Source organism: Staurois parvus, unplaced genomic scaffold (assembly GCF_062004578.1).
Source record: "Staurois parvus isolate SC_StPar_1 unplaced genomic scaffold, SC_StPar_1.0 ptg001289l, whole genome shotgun sequence".
In the NCBI taxonomy this organism is placed as follows: Eukaryota; Metazoa; Chordata; class Amphibia; order Anura; family Ranidae; genus Staurois; species Staurois parvus.
In genome coordinates, this window is record NW_028319085.1 from 31,886 (window position 1) to 56,873 (window position 24,988).

The 24,988-nt window shown below is 47.2% G+C and overlaps 1 protein-coding gene across 1 annotated transcript in view; it reads right to left on the reverse strand.

The window, feature by feature from the left end:
* Positions 1 to 14,869: 14,869 nt before the first annotated feature.
* LOC149437417 (histone-binding protein N1/N2-like) overlaps positions 14,870 to 24,988 on the reverse strand; it is a 30,400-nt gene continuing 20,281 nt past the window's right edge. Inside the window, exons 8-15 of the mRNA XM_089660936.1 lie at positions 21,660 to 21,736; positions 21,425 to 21,498; positions 21,045 to 21,233; positions 19,798 to 19,967; positions 16,875 to 16,946; positions 16,719 to 16,799; positions 15,108 to 15,233; positions 14,870 to 15,029 (exon numbers count right to left, since the gene is read on the reverse strand). Of these exons, the coding sequence (XP_089517062.1) occupies positions 14,979 to 15,029; positions 15,108 to 15,233; positions 16,719 to 16,799; positions 16,875 to 16,946; positions 19,798 to 19,967; positions 21,045 to 21,233; positions 21,425 to 21,498; positions 21,660 to 21,736 (840 nt within the window). The 3' untranslated portion in view covers positions 14,870 to 14,978. The remainder of the gene's footprint in view (positions 15,030 to 15,107; positions 15,234 to 16,718; positions 16,800 to 16,874; positions 16,947 to 19,797; positions 19,968 to 21,044; positions 21,234 to 21,424; positions 21,499 to 21,659; positions 21,737 to 24,988) is intronic.

Below are 24,988 nucleotides of genomic sequence, written 5' to 3' on the forward strand. Positions count from 1 at the left end.
GTTGATTGAGGTGAGTACAGCAAAAATGTACTCATCCCCAGTGTACCCCATAATCTGATATATTTCATATAACGATCTGCCCAACGCTGACCATACACATGATAAGCAGTCAAATGTACACTATATGGCCAAAAGTATTTGAACCTTCCTCCAAATAACGGAGTTCAGGTGTCTCCACTGAAGGGTCCTGGTAATACTCCATCATACAAAGACATTGTAGACAATGGTGCTCTTCAAATCTTGTGATGACCCTTTTCTGTTCCACCATGACTGTGCCCCTGTGTACAAAGCCAGCCCCATATGGTCTGACCAGTCTGGTGTGGAGGAATTCGAGTGTCCTTCACAGAGCCCTGACCCCTACTGAACACCTTTGGGATGGACAGGAACACCAATTGCGAGCTAGGTCTTCTCATCCAAGATCAGAACCTGACCTCACCAATGGACACCAAGGGGATGGGGCAACTCCATCTTATTGGCCATGGTTTTGGAATGTGGGCAACTCCATAGTAACGTTAATGGTTTTTATAATGGTGGGGGAATTCCATATTAATGGCTGTTGTTTTGGAATAGGACGACCAACAACCTTGTGGTAGAGTTGGGTGAAGACCCTTTTCTGTTCCACCATGACTGTGTCCCTGTGTACAAACCTATCTCCATAAAGATATAGTTTTGCCAGTTTGGTGTGGAAGAATTCAAGAGTCCTGCATAAAGCCCTGACCTCAACCCTACTGAACACCTTTGGGATGACTTGGAACCAGGTCTTCGTATTCAAAATCAGTACCTGACCTGACAAATTTCCAAAGACACCCTCCAAAATCTTGTAGAAAGCCTCCCCAGAAGAGTGTAGGATGTTATAGTCACAAAGGGAGCAACTCCATGGCCATGGAGGGAAGGGGAGGGGGCAATTCCATATTACCAGACATGGGGGGTGTGGAACTTCTCATTAGTGGCCATGGGGAAAAGGAGGCAACTCAATATTACCAGCTATGGGGGGAGGAAGCCACTTTATTAATGGCCATGGTTCTGGTTCAACAAGGTCTTCCCAGAAGAGTGAAGGCTGGTGTAACTACAAAGGAGGGCAACTCCACAATAATGGTCATGGAGGAGGGGGCAACGACATATTAATGGATATCGGGGTTGGGAAACTCCTTATTAATGGCCATGTGGAAGAGGAGGCATGGTTATGGTTATGGAATGGGAAGCCCAACAAGGTCTTCCCGGAAGAGTTAAGGCTGGTGTAACTACAGGGGAGAGGAACTCCATAATAATGGTCACGGAGGAGGGGGCAACAACATTAATGGACACCAGGGTTTGGAAACTCCTTATTAATGGCCACGGGGAAGAGGAGGCAACTCATTATTAATGGTCATGTTATGGAATGGGAAGCTCAACAAGGTCTTCCCAGAAGAGTGAAGGCTGGTGTAACTACAAAGGAGGGCAACGCCATAATAATGGTCACGGAGGAGGGGGCAACGACATATTAATGGACATCAGGGTTGGGAAACTCCTTATTAATGGTCATGGGGAAGAGGAGGCAACTCATTATTAATGGTCATGGTTATGGAATGGGAAGCCCAACAAGGTCTTCCCAGAACAGTGAAGGCTGGTGTAACTACAAAGGAGGGCAACGCCATAATAATGGTCACGGAGGAGGGGGCAACGACATATTAATGGACATCAGGGTTGGGAAACTCCTTATTAATGGTCATGGGGAAGAGGAGGCAACTCATTATTAATGGTCATGGTTATGGAATGGGAAGCCCAACAAGGTCTTCCCAGAACAGTGAAGGCTGGTGTAACTACAAAGGAGGGCAACGCCATAATAATGGTCACGGAGGAGGGGGCAACGACATATTAATGGACATCAGGGTTGGGAAACTCCTTATTAATGGTCATGGGGAAGAGGAGGCAACTCATTATTAATGGTCATGGTTATGGAATGGGAAGCCCAACAAGGTCTTCCCAGAACAGTGAAGGCTGGTGTAACTACAAAGGGAGAGACAACTCCATATTAATGGCCATTGGGGAGGGGGGCTTGATATTAATGGCCATGGTTCTCCAATGGGAAGTCTACAATGTCTTCAGAGTGGAGGCTTTTTTAGTCTTAAAAGGAGGCAACTTTATATAAATGTCCATTAATCCAGATTAGAATGTCCTACAAGGTCATATATGTGGGATGGTCAGGTGGTCGTAGACTTTTGGCCATATAGTATTAATTTGATTGCTTCAAATGGAAAAGATTCAAAAGAAAAAGAATTTCGGTTCATTTCCATTGGGTTGTCCACCAGAACCATTCTTTTTAACTGGGATTGTCCTTTATTGATCCATTCATGCAGTCGGTCGCCATATTGATTGATCATATTGTTAGGTGTATGATCAACATTAGGATAGAAAAATGCTAGAATCACATCACCAAGCTATGGCACTACATCGGTGATAAAATACTTTACTTTCAAGAGGCGACTTGTCTGTAGCGCCGCATTGAACCTGGATTTACACCTTTGCATTTTTTGCTTGATGCTTATTCCAATACAACCAATGGGAACGCATCTCCACACACACATAAATGTCCTTCAAGATGTTCATTGGCGCCCAGGGGCGGACTGACCATTTGAGCACTCGGGCACTGCCTGAGGGCCTGGGGTCACTAGTGGGCCCCATGAGATGCCCCTGGTACCTTTCATAGGCTTTTTTGGGTGTGGTTTGAGTTTGAGCGAGGACACAAGGGCCCCATTATCCCCTATTGCCCGGGGGCCCCATGAGTTGTCAGTCCTCCCCTGTTGGCGCCACATGTGCTAATATTAAGATGCATGTTCAAAGTGCATTGAAGGCACGCATGTCATTGCGCCATTAACGTGTTTTGATGCGTTTCAATGGAAAATGAATGCTAAGGTGGGAATCCAGCCTACTGAGAAGGTTGCCACCACCCATGTAGCCTTCACAACATCCAATAATTCACCCCCTGGAACAGCAGATTGGACCGATGACAAGGCTGTGTCAATGAATAGAATGGGATGTCACTCACCTGAGCAGTTGAGGCCCCAAGTGGGGGGCCACCATGTCCGCTCTTCACCAGCTGAAGCTGTAAACGTGACAATCTGGTGCCGACCGCAACCCTCGTATTCCAATTAGGACCCGCACGCGACCGTTGCACTAAACATTCTGAAGAAGCCCGCTGTTGATTTCTGATTTTCTTTCTTCTTCCGCGAGCGTTCCTCACCTACGCCGTGCAGCATGGAGCGGAGCCCGTACACGCAGACTGTTGGGGTGCACACGCACTAAATCACTTTTGAGAAGCTGGAACACAATGGTGCAAATGATGAAAGCTCTGCCTTCCATCGTCCCACCCTCCCGATAAGAATCCCCGTTTTTTTTTTTCTCCGTGCTGTCCGCCATCCTGGGACTCTTTGTTTTCTTGTCTTGTAGATTGATATCTGTGAATGTATCGGCACGTCTGTCTAGGAGATTTGTAGAGACGAATGTATGATGGAGAGTCGCCTGTAACTCGCTTTCTGTATTCTTTTTTGTTTTTAACGTTCCACAAGAATCTGCCAACAAGTATTAGAACTTTGACCTAGAGCCGTAGCGAGTGTTCTAATCCTCCCGTATTTGATGAACTAATGAGTAAGAAGTATTTTGTCGTTGGTCGATAGCGTTGATATTTTTTTATTATCTGTGTCTACTGAAACTTATTTTTTTAATCTTTGAAAATTGCCATCTTTATCCTGCAGAGAAACCCAAAGTGTAGAGAACTGAAAAAAATAAAAAAATAAAATATGAAACTGTGAGCACACTGTCCCCCGAAACGTCACCCTCTGACCTTCGGTGACATCCTATGCAAGCCCACCTCTGTAGACAAGCACAACGTGTTATAAGGGCACAGCCGCAGTCGCTGTCTATCCCCCCCCAGACCAGCAGAGCCATGTGGGGGCGGCCGTCTTCTTCCCGGTGCACAATGTGAATTCTGGGGGGGTGATCTGTATTATGAGCACAGGGCCAGAGGAAGACGCGGCCGAAGCATGGCGCCCCATGGAGTTTATCGCACAATAAATTGTTGGGTGTTTTTTTTTTTCTTTTTACTGTTTACCCGATTTATTGCCAAATGCATTGAAGGTTTCCTGACACCCACCAGCTACAAGTTCGTCCTGGAATTTCCATGTCCCTTTAACGTAATAATCTTCATTAAAGTTACCGTAGAAAACTTCTTCGGCTCTGCGTTTCCTTTGGTGTGATTGGGGGGCTCTGGGTGGGGCCTGAGTGGAAGCGTTCAATGTGAATTTGTAGAACTTCACCACTTGTCCTCCAAAAAGGTTTTACCCCCTTCATGAGGACATGACCAGAGACTGCGGACATAGTACAGGAGATGACCAGAGACTGCGTACATAGTACAGGAGATGACCAGAGACTGCGGACATAGTACAGGAGATGACCAGAGACTGCGGACACAGTACAGGAGATGACCAGAGACTGTGGACACAGTACAGGAGATGACCAGAGACTGCGGACATAGTACAGGAGATGACCAGAGACTGCAGACATAGTACAGGAGATGACCAGAGACTGCGGACATAGTACAGGAGATGACCAGAGACTGCGGACATAGTACAGGGGATGACCAGAGACTGCAGACACAGTACAGGAGATGACCAGAGACTGCGGACATAGTACAGGAGATGACCAGAGACTGCGGACACAGTACAGGAGATGACCAGAGACTGCAGACATAGTACAGGAGATGACCAGAGACTGCGGACACAGTACAGGAGATGACCAGAGACTGCGGACACAGTACAGGAGATGACCAGAGACTGCAGACACAGTACAGGAGATGACCAGAGACTGCAGACACAGTACAGGAGATGACCAGAGACTGCGGACACAGTACAGGAGAGTATACAGTATATACCAGTCCTAGAAGATCATTATGGGAAGCGTGGTGCAGATTTTGGGAAGTCAGCGCCATCTGTTGGATACATGCAGACATTACAAAATAAAGAACACGCAATACAAAAAGATGACAACCACCCCAATTTATAAGTAGCCCAAAGGTGAGCACAGCCTGTTGCACCCCACAGCTCACATGCATGTGTATACAGTATATATATACAGGGGGGCAAAAAAGTATTTAGTCCCCACCAATTGTGCAAGTTCTCCCACTTACAGAGATGAGAGAGGCCTGTAATTGGCATCATAGGGAGACCTCAACTATGAGAGACAAAATGAGAAAACAAATCCAGACAATCTCATTGGCTGATCTGGAAAGAATTTATTTGCAAATTATGGTGGAAAATAAGTATTTGGTCTCCTACAAATAAGCAAGATTTCTGGCTCTCACAGACCTGGACCTTCTTCTTTAAGAGGCTCCTCTGTCCTGCACTCATTACCTGTATCAATGGCACCTGTTTGAACTTGTTATCAGTATAAAAGACACCTGTCCACAACCTCAAACAGTCACACTCCAAACTCCACTATGGTGAAGACCAAAGAGCTGTCGAAGGACACCAGAAACAAAACTGTAGACCTGCACCAGGCTGGGAAGACTGAATCTGCAATAGGCAAGCAGCTTGGTGTGAACAAATCACCTGTGGGAGCAATAATTAGAAAATGGAAGACATACAAGACCACTGATAATCTCCCTCCATCTGGGGCTCCACGCAAGATCTCACCCCGTGGGGTCAACATGATCACAAGAACGGTGAGCAAAAATCCCAGGACCACACGGGGGGACCTAGTGAATGACCTGCAGAGAGCTGGGACCAACGTAACAAAGGCTACCATCAGTAACACACTACGCCGCCAGGGACTCCGATCCTGCAGTGCCAGACGTGTCCTCCTGCTGAAGCCAGTACATGTCGGGGCCCGTCTGAAGTTTGCTAGAGAGCATTTGGATGATCCAGAAGAGGATTGGGAGAATGTCATATGGTCAGATGAAACCAAAATAGAACTGTTTGGTAGAAACACAACTCGTCGTGTTTGGAAGAGAGAGAATGCTGAGTTGCATCCAAAGAACACCATACCTACTGTGAAGCATGGGGGTGGCAACATCATGCTTTGGGGCTGGGACCAGGACGACTGATCCATGTACAGGACAGAATGAATAAGGCCATGTAGTGTGAGATTTTGAGTGCAAACCTCCTTCCATCAGCAAGGGCATTGAAGATGAAGCGTGGCTGGGTCTTCCAACATGACAATGATCCCAAACATACCGCCCGGGCAACGAAGGAGTGGCTTCGTAAGAAGCATTTCAAGGTCCTGGAGTGGCTTAGCCAGTCTCCAGATCTCAACCCCATAGAAAACCTTTGGAGGGAGTTGAAAGTCCGTGTTGCCCAGCGACAGCCCCAAAACATCACTGCTCTAGAGGAGATCTGCATGGAGGAGGAGATCTGCATGGAGGATGGGCCAACATACCAGCAACAGTGTGTGCCAACCTTGTGAGGACTTCCAGGAAACGTCTGACCTCTGTCATTGCCAACAAAGGATATATAACAAAGTATTGACATGAACTTTTCATATTCACCAAATACTTATTTTCCACCATAATTTGCAAATAAATTCTTTCCAGATCAGCCAATGTGATTGTCTGGATTTGTTTCCTCATTTTGTCTCTCATAGTTGAGGTCTCCCTATGATGCCAATTACAGGCCTCTCTCATCTTTGTAAGTGGGAGAACTTGCACCATTGGTGGGGACTAAATACTTTTTTGCCCCACTGTATATATATATATATATATATATATATATATATATATATATACCGTGCTCAATATAAATGAGTCCGCCCCTTTTGAGAAGGAAGATTTGAGTCGATATCTCCATGAACACAAGGATGATCTCCACCATTGGGACAGATCGGAGTTCGATCGATTATTTGTTCGGCTCATTACAGGAAAGGAAGGTTCATAACAGAATTTACATTATGACTTCTGTTTTACTCCAATTAGTTGTTGCAAAAATGAATCTTCCCCCCCCCCCCCCCACAACAAGAACTCCTCCATCGAGTATTCTGTAGGACCTCCATGATTTGTATGGATAGCTCTGAGTCCTCTAGGCATGGAATGAACACGTTGGCGACATATCGCAACATCAATGTTTTTCCATTCTTCATGAACGACTTCTTTTAGAGCCTGGTTCCTGGATGGAGAGCGATGCTCAGCTTGTCTCTTCAGAATTCCCCCCATAGGTGTTCAATTGGGTTCAGATTAGGAGACATGCTTGGCCACGGAATCCCTTCCCCCGGTTCTTCTTCACAAATGCAGCAGTGGCCTTAGATATGTGTTTTGGATCATGTTGTCACGCTGGAAAAGTCCCCGAGGACGGAGGATATGGAGTGATGGCAGCATCTTCTCTCTCAATATAGAGGAGTACATCTAGGAATTCATGACACCATCAATGAAATTCAGCTCCCCGACACCAGCAGCCCCACAGAAGGACACTGCCACCACCATGTTTCACAGTAGGCACCGTGCATTTTTCTTTGTACTCCTCACCTTTGCGACACCATACAGTTCTGAAGCCATCAGCTCCAAAAACATTTATCTTGGTGTCATCCCTCCAGAGTACAGAGTCCCAGTAGTCTTCTTTTTTTTTTTAGCATGGACCCTGGGAAATTCTAGGCGGGTTTTTTTGTGCTTTAGGAGAGGCTTCCTTCGTGGATGACACCCATGCATGCCATTCCTCTGCAGGGTACACCATATCGTGTCACGGGAAACAATCAAGCCAGTTTGGCCCCCCAAATGTCAGGACAATACAAGTATCCCCAAATTCCAGGGCACCACAAGTACCCCCAAATTCCAGGGCAGTACAGTGCATTTACTGCACTTATCTGCATTGGGTCGCATTAAAATGCATAGATGTGGCCTTCCAACACCTTGTAGTCACCTCCATTCTTACCGCGCCGCAAAACGCAGGTCGCTGCAGTGTGTGAACAGGGCCTATATATATATATATTCATATCTATCCCATATAATAAAATCAGTATCTAAATTTTCTAGGTAGTGAATAAAAATGCTATAAACAAGGCCAAATATATACAGTTATGTCCATATATATTTGGACACAGGCACAATTTTCAAATGAATTTGAAGTGCAGATATTCAGCTTTCATTCAAGGGGCCGAATATAAATATCAAGTACAAATTTTAGGAACTGCAACCATTTTTTTTATACACAGTCCCTCCACTTTCAGGGGCTCAAATGTGATTGGACAAATGAATCTAATCATCAATAAAATGTTGATTTGTAATATTTTGTTGAGAATCCTTTACTGGTAATGACTGCCTGAAGTCTGGAACCCATGGACATGACCAAAGACTGGGTTTCCTCCTTTCCGATGCTTTGCCTGAAGTCTGGAACCCATGGACATGACCAAAGACTGGGTTTCCTCCTTTCTAAAGCTTTGCCTGAAGTCTGGAACCCATGGACATGACCAAAGACTGGGTTTCCTCCTTTCTGATGCTTTGACTGAAGTCTGGAACCCATGGACATGACCAAAGACTGGGTTTCCTCCTTTCTAAAGCTTTGCCTGAAGTCTGGAACCCATGGACATGACCAAAGACTGGGCTTTCTCCTTTCTCTTTGCCTGAAGTCTGGAACCCATGGACATTGCCAAAGACTGTGTTTCCTCCTTTCTGACGCTTTGCCTGTAGTCTGGAACCCATGGACATGACCAAAGACTGGGCTTCTGCCTTTCTGACGCTTTGCCTGAAGTCTGGAACCCATGGACATGACCAAAGACTGAGTTTCTGCCTTTCTGATGCTTTGCCTGAAGTCTAGAACCCATGGACATTACCAAAGACTGGGTTTCCTCCTTTCTGACGCTTTGCCTGAAGTCTGGAACCCATGGGCATGACCAAAGACTGGGTTTTCTCCTTTCTGATGCTTTGGTCATGTCCATGGGGTTCCAGACTTCAGGCAAAGTGTCAGAACAGAGGAAACCCAGTCTTTGGTCATGTCCATGGGTTCCAGACTTCAGGCAAAGCGTCAGAAAGGAGGAAACTCAGTCTTTGGTCATGTCCATGGGTTCCAGACTTCAGGCAAAGCGTCAGAAAGGAGGAAACTCAGTCTTTGGTCAGGTCCATGGGTTCCAGACTTGGCAAAGTCTAATCTGGCTTTTCTATTCTTCAGGGTTAGGAATGGTTTGCACCTTGTGGTGAACCCTCTGTATTTGCACCTTGTGGTGATCCCTCTGTATTTGCACCTTGTGGTGAACCCTCTGTATTTGCACCTTGTGGTGAACCCTCTGTATTTGCACCTTGTGGAGAACCCTCTGTATTTGCTCTCGTGAAGTCTTCTCTTGATTGTAGACTGACAATGATCCGCCCACCTCCTGGAGAGTGTCCTTCACTTGTCTGGATGTTGTGAATGGGTTTTTCTTTACCATAGAGAGGATCCTGCGATCACCCACCACTGTTGTCTTCCATGGACGTCCATGGCTTGTTATGTTGCTGAGCTCACCATTCTTTCCTCAGAATGGATCAAACTGTTGAAATGTTGCTGCCATCTCTATGATGGATTTGTTTTGTTTTTGAACCCTTACAATGGTCGGTGTCACTTGCCTCTACAGCTCCTTTGAATGCATGATGGAGGTTCACATTAATAGATTCCAAATGCAAATCCCGCACTTAGAATCAACTCCAGACCTTTTACCTGCTTAATTGATGAAGAAATAACGAAGGAGTAGCCCACACCTGGCCATGAAACAGCTTTTGATTGAATTGTGCAATTATGGCAATTATGGGGATGGCTACTCTTAAGAGCTGTAATTCCTAAACCCTTCCTCCAATTCGGATGTACATACCTGTGACGATTGTGCGCAATAGAGGCATGGACGCTGTACGTGACAGCCATCTTGTTAGGTCTCAGCCATGTTCTCTCCTGTCCTCCCTCTTCAATGGAATGCATAGCTGTAGTTGAACGGAGATCAAAAGGATCTCTTATCCTAAATAAAACACAGCTAGATGAGCTCCATGGCTGTAAACCGCTAATTATTCTGGTTCCAGCAGGGGCGTATTTACCACAAGGCAAACAAGGCACTTGCCAAGGGCATCATTTTTCAGGGGGGCAGCACCTTCCCCCCAGAAGAAGGGATGAAAGAAGGGACACACACGCCATAGGAACCAGGTAGGATCTGAGAGAGGCTGCTTGATGGTCTATGTAGAGCCTCTCATTCCCGGGGATGTCCGGAGCTGTGAAGAGGAGTGTCTTCCTCTCTATCGCCAGGTGGGTAGTGGAAGGCAGGGGTGTTGTTGGTCAATGTCAGGCTCTGAGGGTGGTGTTGGTCGGTGTCCGTGGGGGCAGACGATTTTTGTGTTGCCTAGGGCAGCACAATACCTAAATACACCACTGGGTTCCAGGGGGTCTGCTTGAAAACCACTTTCCTCTGCCCAATCGTAAAACAATAATTCAGTCAGTCATGACCTGTTAGGCCATTAGGGCTAGAGTGTGCCATAAAACATACATTCCACGAGCCATCTTCTATACAATTCATAAACTTCAGCAGGAACTGGGCACATTAATATGAAGTATATATTCAGATAGGTCATTTTAATACGAGTCACACGAGACCTTACATCACTATATTAGTACCTACAAGAGAGAAGAAGCAGTCTCTTTTATCCTGGGTGACAAGGGTACGCTGTGTTTGGTATCTTTATGTTTGGAATATAATTCTAAATATTCATCTGCCAGTTGCTAGGATGCTGCCTGTACCTATTGGAGGTTATTGCCTTTAGTATGAAATTGTAAGAGATTAGGTCATAACCTTGGTTACCGCCTAACACCCATCCCCAAACTGGATGATTGGTCATTTGTTCTCAGGAGACACCCCTTTGAGATGATAGAAAAAGACTGACAGCCTGGAGGATGGGAGCTTTCCTTTACCATCGATCAGGAAACACCTTAGAAACTCGAGAGCCAAGGCAACCTTATGTTTGGACAATTGGACTCAAACCAAGGACAGTGCGAGTATCCTGCCTTCTGAGCTCCTTTTATTTGTTTTATTGCTCTTTATATCTTTTTCTGTAAATATTTTAATTGCATCATTTTGACCTTTTTAGTAATAAATCCCATTTTCTGAAAAGTGTTGAACTGTCTCTAAAGCTTTTAATGCAAACTCAGGAATCCCTGTCTCTGAAGAGTGTTCCCGTATGTAATAATCCTCTGATATCCCTGTCCCTGGAAGTGTTCCTGTATGCAATAATCCTCTGATATCCCTGTCCCTGGAAGTGTTCCCGTATGTAATAATCCTCTGATATCCCTGTCCCTGGAAGTGTTCCTGTATGTAATAATCCTCTGATATCCCTGTCCCTGGAAGAGTGTTCCTGTATAATAATCCTCTGCTATCCCTGTCCCTGGAAGTGTTCCCGTATGCAATAATCCTCTGATATCCCTGTCCCTGGAAGTGTTCCCGTATGTAATAATCCTCTGATATCCCTGTCCCTGGAAGTGTTCCTGTATGTAATAATCCTCTGATATCCCTGTCCCTGGAAGAGTGTTCCTGTATAATAATCCTCTGCTATCCCTGTCAGAGTGTTCCTGTATATATAAACCTCTGATATCCCTGTCCCTGGAAGTGTTCCCGTATGTAATAATCCTCTGATGTCCCTGGAAGAGTGTTCCCGTATGTAATAATCCTCTGATATCCCCATCCCTGGAAGAGTGTTCCTGTATGTAATAATCCTGGTGTCCCTGAAGAGTGTTCCTGTATATAACCCTCTGGTCTCCCTGTCTGCGGTGACAGTGTATTGCAGATGTTTATACGAATATCAGTGTTACTGCTAAGACTTGAGTTTCCTCCATCTCTGTACAAAAAGGAGGTGGTGGCAGTGTGAAGGGTTAAGTGCGTAATTAACCTGCCCCAGTAACAATCGCTCTCAGGCTGCTGGCACAGATTGTAGTCCCGCAAGCTGCAAAAAATTTTCGGCAGGGCGCAGCTGAGCGTAGCATCGTCCAGAGTGGGGGGGGGGGGGGTCTGGACTGGACTTTGTTAATCCTTTTGCTGCCAAGTCCATATATCATACAGACCTGACTGCAGGTTTTTTTTTTTTTTTTTACACACACACACACAATTCAGGGTCTGCAGCAACCAGGAGTGTGTGTAAAAGTGGCCAGCAGACTCACGCCTCCGGCTGGCCCTGCCTCTGGGTTTGGCCAGCAGACTCACGCCTCCGGCTGGCCCTGCCTCTGGGTTTGGCCAGCAGACTCACGCCTCCGGCTGGCCCTGCCTCTGGGTTTGGCCAGCAGACTCACGCCTCCGGCTGGCCCTGCCTCTGGGTTTGGCCAGCAGACTCACGCCTCCGGCTGGCCCTGCCTCTGGGTTTGGCCAGCAGACTCACGCCTCCGGCTGGCCCTGCCTCTGGGTTTGGCCAGCAGACTCACGCCTCCGGCTGGCCCTGCCTCTGGGTTTGGCCAGCAGACTCACGCCTCCGGCTGGCCCTGCCTCTGGGTTTGGCCAGCAGACTCACGCCTCCGGCTGGCCCTGCCTCTGGGTTTGGCCAGCAGACTCACGCCTCCGGCTGGCCCTGCCTCTGGGTTTGGCCAGCAGACTCACGCCTCCGGCTGGCCCTGCCTCTGGGTTTGGCCAGCAGACTCACGCCTCCGGCTGGCCCTGCCTCTGGGTTTGGCCAGCAGACTCACGCCTCCGGCTGGCCCTGCCTCTGGGTTTGGCCAGCAGACTCACGCCTCCGGCTGGCCCTGCCTCTGGGTTTGGCCAGCAGACTCACGCCTCCGGCTCGCCCTGCCTCTGGGTTTGGCCAGCAGACTCACGCCTCCGGCTCGCCCTGCCTCTGGGTTTGGCCAGCAGACTCACGCCTCCGGCTCGCCCTGCCTCTGGGTTTGGCCAGCAGACTCACGCCTCCGGCTCGCCCTGCCTCTGGGTTTGGCCAGCAGACTCACGCCTCCGGCTCGCCCTGCCTCTGGCCAGCAGACTCACGCCTCCGGCTCGCCCTGCCTCTGGGTTTGGCCAGCAGACTCACGCCTCCGGCTGGCCCTGCCTCTGGCCAGCAGACTCACGCCTCCGGCTGGCCCTGCCTCTGGGTTTGGCCAGCAGACTCACGCTTCCGGCTGGCCCTTTGACAAGACCGTCATGACTACATAGACAAATCCCAGAAAGTCATTTTAGGACCATAGAAAGCCTGGATGTTTCCAGTGCATTTGACTGTACATTACCTACCCCATTGTAAGCCATATAAACTTACTATCCATGGGTTTGATGCACAAAAAGAAAACTGGACAGCATAGGGCCCCATCATTGGTGTTGGGGGGGTAGAATATGGAGGGTTCAGTCACTGGAAGGTGCAGCATAAGATATGAAGATACACTGCATCTGATGGGGCATATTGTTGGCATTTTAAGCCATTGTAAAGGCTCAAGGCTTTCCTTCCCCATCACACAGCAGTTCCCCTGGCCCTTCAATACAGTGATGTACACAACAGCCTCATCTGTCCCACATCTGCCTTCTCATTGGCAGAAACAAGCAGTAACCATAGGCTCCCATCACTGTCAATGAGGAGAGTGGGCGGGGACAAGAAGCAACTGTGTGAGGCTAGGTTCCCATCTGTGGGCCACATAGAGTGGGAGACAAGAGCCCATTCATTTGAATGGACTCCCATGCCACTCAGGGAAGTCCCAGCACTTCAGACAGCGTGCCTGCACAGGAACCTCAGCTCCTAGTATGGTGGTGATTTCCATTGCTGGCACCAGTCGGCAAGAACCAATGGCACCAGTCGGCAAGAACCAATGGCACCAGTCGGCAAGAACCAATGGCACCAGCCGGCAAGAACCAATGGCACCAGCCGGCAAGAACCAATGGCACCAGTCGGCAAGAACCAATGGCACCAGTCGGCAAGAACCAATGGCACCAGTCGGCAAGAACCAATGGCACCAGTCGGCAAGAACCAATGGCACCAGTCGGCATTCCTGTGTGGCTCTGAAGTGGCACCACATGCAGATATGTGCAGACAAGAGCAGGCGGTGACCCCATGGCAAGCCGCTTGCTGTGTAGACAGCAGAGCCTGTGGGGGACTCAGAACAGGAAGATGCAGGCTGCTCTGTGCAAACCCATTACACAGAGCAGGCAAGTATAACTTTAAACACTTCAAGCCACTTTCACCCACTCCCAGCCCAGGACAATTCTGCAACACCACACTTTGTTGCATGACTGCGCAATTGTCATTCACTGTACCTGTATGAATTTAGCATTTGAGATTTTTGGTAGTATACACCAGATTTTTGCTATATAAAAATGAAATCCGAAAAAAAAGTGTGTTAAAATAAAATTTTGGGTTAATTTTTGTTTACCAGATAAAAAGAAAATTCTTTTTATGAATAAATTTATAACTGTCACCCCAGCAGTACAGGGTCAACATAGTGACTACTACATGAGGGTGATTTTAAATACAGATTGCCTTTATGGGTGTATAAAATCAACCTCTGGCTGCATTCCTGCAGCTATTGAGAAAGCTGTGATTGGTCAGCTTGTCGCATGCTCCAAGGCTGTTGCGTGTAGTCCCTGTACCATATAACCTCTGATCAGATTTCACATGTAGTAAGCAATGACAGGAAGTGACATCTTGCTTACTACTAAGCATGTAGTCACTGATTGGCCAATCAGTGATCACATAATTGGGACCTTGCATGGGTTTTGTACAGCAATTGGCGACTCAACCAGAGACTACAGGCCATAGCCCACAAGGACATTTCAAGGTGATCAACATTTTGCCCATAGAGCTCCAGGACTGATGTGTCCCCAAAGACCACCAGATCCTACACAGCACCTCCATATGAATTGTCAGTTCCCAGACTTCAACTGACCACTGAAAGCCCTCAAATTCCTCACGTAAATGGTATTTCAGTCTAAAAGCACTGATCACAAGTTACCAAGAGAAACTTTATTTAACCTTTATTTTGTTTTACAAAAAGATGCTTTGAACAAAAGTGGAAAAAATACAATTTATGTACAAAAGTCCCTTTAGGGTGTATGAATCATGCAGTACTCTCCACTGCTGTGGTCTCCATTGGTGTCTGCTTCTCTGCCTGCCGGTGGAAAGACTGAAATTAGTAAACAGATGTGATATGCACCACTATATGTATAGGGCCCCACCCCCCGCTCACCTCTTCTGCCTTCTCAACTTCCTCATTTGTGGGCACCACAGCATCCCCATTCTCAGCTCCGTTCTCTACAGGCTCAGCCTTTGATTTCTTGGCTTCTTTCAGTGGACTTTCCTCCTCCGGTTTCCTCTGGAAGGCCAAAAGATGTCTATTACAGAAACTTCCCCCAGAGCTACCATCAAGTCATGATTTCCAGACTGCCACCCCTGCTGCTGTTGGGGGCACTATTGCTCCTAACAAGGAGGCACCCTTCATTCTTCTGGCACCCTCAACCATTTAAACCAGGTGTAGGCAACCTGCGGCTCTCCAGCTGTTGCAGGACTACAAGTTCCATCATGCTTCTGCAAGTTGTAGCTGTAACTCAATTTTGCAATGTCTCATGGGAAATTTAGTTCAACAGCTAGAGAACTGCAGGTTGCCTACCCCTGGTCTAAACAAAGGGCCAGTTTACCGTTTGGAGATGCCCTACCCTGGAGGGTCTGCTTTCAGAAATTCTAGTTTGGGGGGGGTTGTGAAATCTTCAGGCCCAACAATCATTTACATGTACAGAAGGCTCTGGCAGTGAAAAGGAGTTTCCTCTACACTGGCCATGGAGGGTGGCATTGGATTTAACAGGGTGACAACTAATTTGTGCTGATAAATGAAGTCTTCTACAAGCAGGACATGCAATGAAACCTGCAGACCACCATCGATCATGAGATAGATGTCATCAACAGGGGTGGACTGACAACTCATGGACCCCCGGGCAATAGGGGATCAGGGGGCCCATGTCCTTGGCCAAACTCAAAAGCCTAAGAAAAGGGAAAAAAAAAAAAAAAAAAGTGTACCAGGGGCATCTCATGGGGCCCCCTACTGACCCCAGGCAGTGCCCAAGTTTCCAAATGGTCAGTCCACCCCTGGTCATGACTGCAATAGGCAGACTCCTGCAAACAGTCCCAAGTATGTACCCAGGTGGAAGTGATGCCAACTACAGAACATTAGGGGGGACTCCCTGCCACACAGGACTTACCATCCATTCATTGTGGGAATGTGTGGCTCTGCTCACACCTGACCAATGGAATACTGCTTGTTCCTGGAACTTGAAGTGATTAACTGCAGCCTTCCAAGCTGTTGACCTGCAAGTCCCATCATGCATCTTCCTAGGGCAGGGGTGCCAAACTGCATTTGGGGGTTGTGCTTGCAATGCCTCATGTGACTTGACTTAGAAACAGCTGGAAACTCCTGAGGCATTGCAAGTACGACCCCCGAATGCAAAGTCAAGCTTTGTGGTGTGTCCGTGTTCTAACCCAGACTAGGTGAAATGAGGTCTAACAGATCTACTGCCAACAAGTAAAGCTCTGATGCCAACGTTTGGACCGCACCACATTATATTTGCTTTAGCCCACGGGTGTTAAACTGGCGGCCCTCCAGCTGTTGCCAAGCTAAAAGTCCCATGAGGCATTGCAAGATTGACAAGCATGACTCCCAAAGGCAGAGGCATGATGGGACTTGTAGTTTCACAACAGCTGGAAGGCCGCCAGTTTGACCTTTAGTTGAAATTTATAGGCTAAAAGCAGAAGGGTCAGTGTGGGTGCCGAGATTGACCCAATACAATGTTCAAGGATCCCGACCCACCTTCTTCCTCACGAGATGTGAGATGTCAGAGACGCAGTTGGTAACGGGTACAGTGCTGTCCCCACTCTTCTCTGCTGGAGCCTGAGGGACAGAAAAGACAGTCAGAGGCTCGGCCATGTGTCAGCATTACAAAGCCAAAACAAGTCAGCAGCTTACAGCCGATGCAGGCACGGCCGATGACGATGAAGTTCCTCCGTTCTCTTGGGAGAAGCCAGATAACCCTCCAATCTAGAGAAACAAATAAAAACTTAGCATTCTTTAAGAACAATTTGAAGCGTACAGCAGGGGGAACAATTTGAAGCGTACAGCAGGGGGAACAATTTGAAGCGTACAGCAGGGGGAACAATTTGAAGCGTACAGCAGGGGGAACAATTTGAAGCGTACAGCAGGGGGAACAATTTGAAGCGTACAGCAGGGGGAACAATTTGAAGCGTACAGCAGGGGGAACAATTTGAAGCGTACAGCAGGGGGAACAATTTGAAGCGTACAGCAGGGGGAACAATTTGAAGCGTACAGCAGGGGGAACAATTTGAAGCGTACAGCAGGGGGAACAATTTGAAGCGTACAGCAGGGGGAACAATTTGAAGCGTACAGCAGGGGGAACAATTTGAAGCGTACAGCAGGGGGAACAATTTGAAGCGTACAGCAGGGGGAACAATTTGAAGCGTACAGCAGGGGGAACAATTTGAAGCGTACAGCAGGGGGAACAATTTGAAGCGTACAGCAGGGGGAACAATTTGAAGCGTACAGCAGGGGGAACAATTTGAAGCGTACAGCAGGGGGAACAATTTGAAGCGTACAGCAGGGGGAACAATTTGAAGCGTACAGCAGGGGGAACAATTTGAAGCGTACAGCAGGGGGAACAATTTGAAGCGTACAGCAGGGGGAACAATTTGAAGCGTACAGCAGGGGGAACAATTTGAAGCGTACAGCAGGGGGAACAATTTGAAGCGTACAGCAGGGGGAACAATTTGAAGCGTACAGCAGGGGGAACAATTTGAAGCGTACAGCAGGGGGAACAATTTGAAGCGTACAGCAGGGGGAACAATTTGAAGCGTACAGCAGGGGAACAGAAAGTTTCTGCAATTTGTGCCACACTTTTGCAAGTGTGCAGTTTAGCCTCCAAAGTCACATTTTTCCTTTGAAGAACCTTATTACAAGACTAGTGGAGCTGCTATGGTGAGAGCGATGGGCTGACATGGGTAACTAGCCTAACACAAGTGACAACCCACCAGCTACAGCACTCTTGTGCCCTTAACCTCATTGGCAGTCTGATTAGGTTTATTTTTGAATGTCAAAGCGGTACATTGTTTAGCATGGAAATTTGTTTTATATTGTAGGCCTGTAATTTTTGTTTTATATTGTAGGCCTGTAATTTTTGCATATATTGTAGGCCTGTAATTTTTGCATATATTGTAGGCCTGTAATTTTTGCATATATTGTAGGCCTGTAATTTTTGCATATATTGTAGGCCTGTAATTTTTGCATATATTGTAGGCCTGTAATTTTTGCATATATTGTAGGCCTGTAATTTTTGCATATATTGTAGGCCTGTAATTTTTGCATATATTGTAGGCCTGTAATTTTTGCATATATTGTAGGCCTGTAATTTTTGCATATATTGTAGGCCTGTAATTTTTGCATATATTGTAGGCCTGTAATTTTTGCATATATTGTAGGCCTGTAATTTTTGCATATATTGTAGGCCTGTAATTTTTGCATATATTGTAGGCCTGTAATTTTTGCATATATTGTAGGCCTGTAATTTTTGCATATATTGTAGGCCTGTAATTTTTGCATATATTGTAGGCCTGTAATTTTTGCATATATTGTAGGCCTGTAATTTTTGCATATATTGTAGGCCTGTAATTTTTGCATATATTGTAGGCCTGTAATTTTTGCATATATTGTAGGCCTGTAATTTTTGCATATATTGTAGGCCTGTAATTTTTGCATATATTGTAGGCCTGTAATTTTTGCATATATTGTAGGCCTGTAATTTTTGCATATATTGTAGGCCTGTAATTTTTGCATATATTGTAGGCCTGTAATTTTTGCATATATTGTAGGCCTGTAATTTTTGCATATATTGTAGGCCTGTAATTTTTGCATATATTGTAGGCCTGTAATTTTTGCATATATTGTAGGCCTGTAATTTTTGCATATATTGTAGGCCTGTAATTTTTGCATATATTGTAGGCCTGTAATTTTTGCATATATTTTTAAGTGAGCTATTCTTAAGAATCCAGTAAACATCCCGGGTATGATAACGTTTGATTGCATTGAATTTTTATAATTTTTTTTATTTCAAGTTTCAAACCAAAGAACACTGAAATTTGGAATGTAGCATCAAGTTCACACATCTGATCTCAGTTGCAGAACCGACTGTCGGTTTCAGTGTGATGAATTTCCCCCCACGAATCATTCTCTCAATTCTGCAAGAGATTCTAATTCACCAATTGCGGTTTTCTAGTTGGTCTAAAATTGCTGTTAACCTAACATTTTGGATGCCATGGACGTTCAAGCTTCCAGGCAGAAATGGTAAAGTGCAGGCAGGGTGAGGGACAGGTGAAATGATACAGTAATGTAATCCTAACAGATTACAGTGTATTGTGTGTCATGTTTTTACTTTTTTGAATCTCCCACCAGCTCTGCGCCCCCCCCCCCCCCCCCCCATCAATGCTTGCAGGGAAGGGAACCCACAAGACAGATGCCAGCATTGGCTGGATTGCAGGAAAAAGTTAAGTTACACTATAGTAATCCTGAGAGTGGATCGGGGTTACCGCTAGGAAGTTAACGTGCTGCCTAGGGGGGCACAGCACCGCAACAGGGCCACTGTAGGGGGGCACAGCACCGCAACAGGGCCACTGTAGGGGGGCACAGCACCGCAACAGGGCCACTGTAGGGGGGCACAGCACCGCAACAGGGCCACTGTAGGGGGGCTTTGATCTGCTGGCTGCACCCCATTCATGTGTGAAGTGGTTTCCATCAGGCCAGGCTTTGATCTGCCATCTTTGTAGTGCAGGAAATTGTTTTATGACAAATCTGTTGATCAGTGTACAGATCTGCAGTTACTAACCAAAGTCTCTTTAAGTGCCTTTTCTGTTGCTTCTGCAGTTTTCTGTGCTTCTTTGGAGTCTTCGATCTTCTCCTTGATATCTGGAAGGAGTCCCTTCAATTCATCCATCTCCTTCTGAAGTTCCTCGGTGGATTCGCTGGCAGCCTTCTCCAATTGTTCTGTGAGCAGAGCTGCGGAAGGGAACAGGTGATTGTTAGGCCAGTCTGGGTGCAGACAACCCTGCAGGTCTGTATGTGGTGATACACCCATGGTGGGTTAAAGGTCATTTATTAAAGACACTGGTCTGTTAAAGCGATTTCACCCCCTCAGACAGGCCCTTGTACCACATAGTTGCTTGTAGCTGTATTAGTGCACTTGTGATCAAACATTTACCCATTCACAGAACTTGCACCATACAATTTTCAGGACAAGCTTTTGGGGTGTACCCCCTTTAACCACTTGCCAACCGCACTATAGCTGGACGGCTACAGCATGGTTGTCCAGTTCTGGGAGGGAGTCATGATGTCCTCCCAGAACATGCCCTCCTGTGTGCCCCTTGGGGCGTGCACCCAGTGAATCGGATTGCCATGTTCTAAAGACAGCTGATCACACAATGTGCTATAAGGCAAATCACAGCAGCCTTTTACCACATGATCACCGGTGTCCAATGACAGCAGACCAGTAAATGCAGTTGCTGGTTATCAGCTGCACTCTCCTCACTGTCACAGCGTGAGGAAAGTACTGCCGATAAACCGGCAATTGTCAGGATGGATCGGCACTAATCAGGGCACCGATTATCAGTGCTGCCTCAAACGCACAGTGAAGGAGAAAAACTGGTTTACAAAATTTAAATATAAAACAAAGTCAAAAATGAGTGTTTCTAAGGCAAAAAACCCAGCAGCAAGTAAATCCACCAAAAGCTTTGCAAAAAAGTGACAATTGCACAGGCATGCAACACTGTACCTATAACATTTTTAAAGGTAAACAGTGCTGAAAGCTGAAAATTGGCCTGGGCAGGAAGGGGGTAGAAGTGCCAGGTAGGTGAGGGGTTAAAGGTCCAAGAAAAGCAGTATTGATACTACATAGTATAAAAAAAAAAAAAAAAAAAAAAAAAAAGAAGAAGTATGATGGCTAGCTTTACACAGCCCTTTATCAAAGCCAAACCAGACTCCCCCCTCCCCCATTCTGAATCTCTAGGTCCAATCTGATTGGTTTTTTGCCATCTGTCATGGGGGATCATTAGCACCATGTGAGGCTCGTGTACTCACCCACTCTCTTCTCTATGGCCTCGGTGGACTGGGTGAAGTGGGATATGGCGCTGTCATGCTTGCTGCTGTACTGGTAGGCCAGGCCGAGCTGGTAGTGGGTCTCCGCAAGGAGTCGGTCATGCTCTTCTAAGTGCCCTTTCTGGATGTTCAGACATGCGAGGAAATCATCTACTGCCTGACTGTAGTTCTCTATGACAGGAATAGGCAAGGTTACCACACACGCCACACGGCAAGGTTACCACACGGCAAGGTTACCACACGGCAAGGTTACCACACGGCAAGGTTACCACACGGCAAGGTTACCACACGGCAAGGTTACCACACGGCAAGGTTACCACACGGCAGACAAAGCTGGACCTGGACGTCTTCAATGATCTCACCTGATTCTATGCTGACTTCTCCCAGCTTCAGATGAGCTTGTGCTGCCTTCAGCTGGGATTCCTTGTTCTCCTGCCTGCAAGACATTTCATGGCACTTTACAATCAGAATAATCTGCTTTCCCATCATCCTCATTGGACATTTGCCCCAAAAGACTGAGCTGTCCAATAAGCAACTTCACATACAGAAGTAAACTAGAACCCTCAGCCACTGAAAAGCAATCACAGCATGACTTACCTCTTGAATATAACCTTGGAAAGGTCCAGCATCTCCCAGGCTAGTTGCAGATTGCCGACATCTTCCTCATCATTCTCCTAAAAATAAAGGATCCTCGTTACTGTACTACGCGGCAACGCTGATCACACCGTCCTCCACGGCACCACGCAACGCTGATCACACCGTCCTACACGGCACCACGCAACGCTGATCACACCGTCCTACACGGCACCACGCAACGCTGATCACACCGTCCTCCACGGCACCACGCAACGCTGATCACACCGTCCTACACGGCACCACGCAACGCTGATCACACCGTCCTACACGGCACCACGCAACGCTGATCACACCGTCCTACACGGCACCACGCAACGCTGATCACACCGTCCTACACGGCACCACGCAACGCTGATCACACCGTCCTACACGGCACCACGCAACGCTGATCACACCGTCCTACACGGCACCACGCAACGCTGATCACACCGTCCTACACGGCACCACGCAACGCTGATCACACCGTCCTACACGGCACCACGCAACGCTGATCACACCGTCCTACACGGCACCACGCAACGCTGATCACACCGTCCTACACGGCACCACGCAACGCTGATCACACCGTCCTACACGGCACCACGCAACGCTGATCACACCGTCCTACACGGCACCACGCAACGCTGATCACACCGTCCTACACGGCACCACGCAACGCTGATCACACCGTCCTACACGGCACCACGCAACGCTGATCACACCGTCCTACACGGCACCACGCAACGCTGATCACACCGTCCTACACGGCACCACGCAACGCTGATCACACCGTCCTACACGGCACCACGCAACGCTGATCACACCGTCCTACACGGCACCACGCAACGCTGATCACACCGTCCTACACGGCACCACGCAACGCTGATCACACCGTCCTACAGGGCACCACGCAACGCTGATCACACCGTCCTACACGGCACCACGCAACGCTGATCACACCGTCCTACACGGCACCACGCAACGCTGATCACACCGTCCTACACGGCACCACGCAACGCTGATCACACCGTCCTACACGGCACCACGCAACGCTGATCACACCGTCCTACACGGCACCACGCAACGCTGATCACACCGTCCTACACGGCACCACGCAACGCTGATCACACCGTCCTACACGGCACCACGCAACGCTGATCACACCGTCCTACACGGCACCACGCAATTCTCTGATCAAAGGTGTATGCCTACAGCAGAATAATGCTACCCTATTCCAGGGGTCCCCAAACATCCTTAATTGCTGCTTTACTGCCCTGCAGACTTTAGGGGGCCAGACTGCATTAAAACCCCAACACAGCACTGATACAGGTGCTAAAAACTCTGCCCCCTCGCCAATCCTCACCTCAGCCTTACCCAAGAAACCATCAAAGTGAGGGGGCAGGGTTTTTAGCACCCGTATCAGTGCGGTGTGTGTTTTTTTGGGACAGTGCAAAACATTTCACTTTTATTCATACAAGGAATGCATGTATCCCTTGGAGTATGTATGGAGAGATATGGGGTCAATGTCACTAATTATTTCTAAGACCCCCCCACATCTCTCCTCTGCAATCTAAATAGAAAAAAAAAAAATCCATCTAGTGCTATAAAAAAATTGGCCAGAACTGGAAGTGACATCACTCCAGTCCTCCAAGGGCATAGAGATGAGTGGAGGCCATCTTTCCCTCACTAACCTATGCCCAGCACTGAAATGGTTTGATGGTTTCTTGGGTAAGGCTGAGAACTACTAACAATCCCAGTGCTGGGCATAGATTAGTGAGGGAAAGATGGCCTCCACTCATCTCTATGCCCTTGGAGGACTGGAGTGATGTCACTTCCAGTTCTGGAAATTTTCTAGCACTAGGATGTTTTTTCATCTAACGCTTTAGATTGCAGAGGAGAGATGTGGGCTCTTAGCATTAATTAGGTCCTCTTTATGGAGAGATATGGGGTCAATGTCACCATCACAAGGGTGACATGCATTCCTTGTAAGAATAAAAGTGAAATGTTTTGCACTGTCCCAAAATATATACCCGTCACCCTGGTGAATGCATACACAGGCCACGCCCCCACACAAGTGGGCAAACCACACATTTCAGGAACTTCTATAGCACTGTCAATTTATGCAGCGCTTTATATATTGTACATTCACATCAGTCCCTAACCCTCAAGGGGCGTACAAATCCAAGATCCCCAACTCACACATACAAGGGCCAATTTAGACAGGATCCAATTAACCTACCAGCATGTCTTTGGAGTGTGGGAGGAAACCCACGCAGGCACAGGGAAAACATGCAAACTCCAGGCAGGAGGTGCTGTGGCTGGGATTTGAACCAACGACTAGTACTGCCAACCATTTTGGTGCCCACAGCTGAGGTATTGCCACAAATGTTGGAGCGAGAGCAATTCTCACTAGGCCTCTAAAATGTCTACAGGTCAGCAGTGTAAAGTTAAAGCATCACCCATGGAGATTTTACTGCAGTTTGAGGCCACAAGCGTGTGCAATTTTAAAGCGTGTCACATTTGTTATCCATTTACTTGTTGTAACATACTTTCATATTTTACAAAAAAATTGGGGTAGTTAAAGTATTTTTTTAAATATATATTTTTAAAAATGGTGCATTTTGGTTTTCAGCATTTTGAGTTTTCGGTTCCAGAATGCTCATTTCGATGCACCACTATAACTACTAAATGTGAGAAATTTTGCCTTCGTTCTAGTTTTGGCTCTGCCATAACCCAGTATTTAGTTAGAGTAAGGGAGGGTTATAACCCCTGTCAAGAACCTGCCACCCCCCCTGCAGTGCCACCCATCACTGCTGCATATCAGTACCTCGTCAATGCCCACCAGTGCCAAAGAAAAGTGGCCTGTTGGAAAAGTTTATTAAATTTTGCTAAATATTTAGCTTTTTTATAGTGCAAAACACCCCAGTGGTGATTACATCACTAGAGCTTTCTTTTGGTAATTAAATAAAATGTCATATGAGTACAGTGTTGCAATTGTCAAAGTGACAGCGCTGTAAACTGAAAAATGGCCTGGGCAGGAAAGGGTAAAAGTGACCAGTAGGTGAGGGGTTAAACTGATATGACTTACTGAATGAGGGAGTCCCATCATCCATCAGCTAGGAGTCCCACCGCACAGCAGACACAAGAGAATGGAACACAATTCCTGCTTCCACTGCCAACATGTGGTCACTGTCACATGTGCCAATCTTGGAGACCATTTTTTTGCCCAACCCCCAGTATACCCTGTACTGACATTTAAATTGGGCTACTGGACTTATTTTGGAAGTGCTGACCAGTCCAGAGCGTGCCGA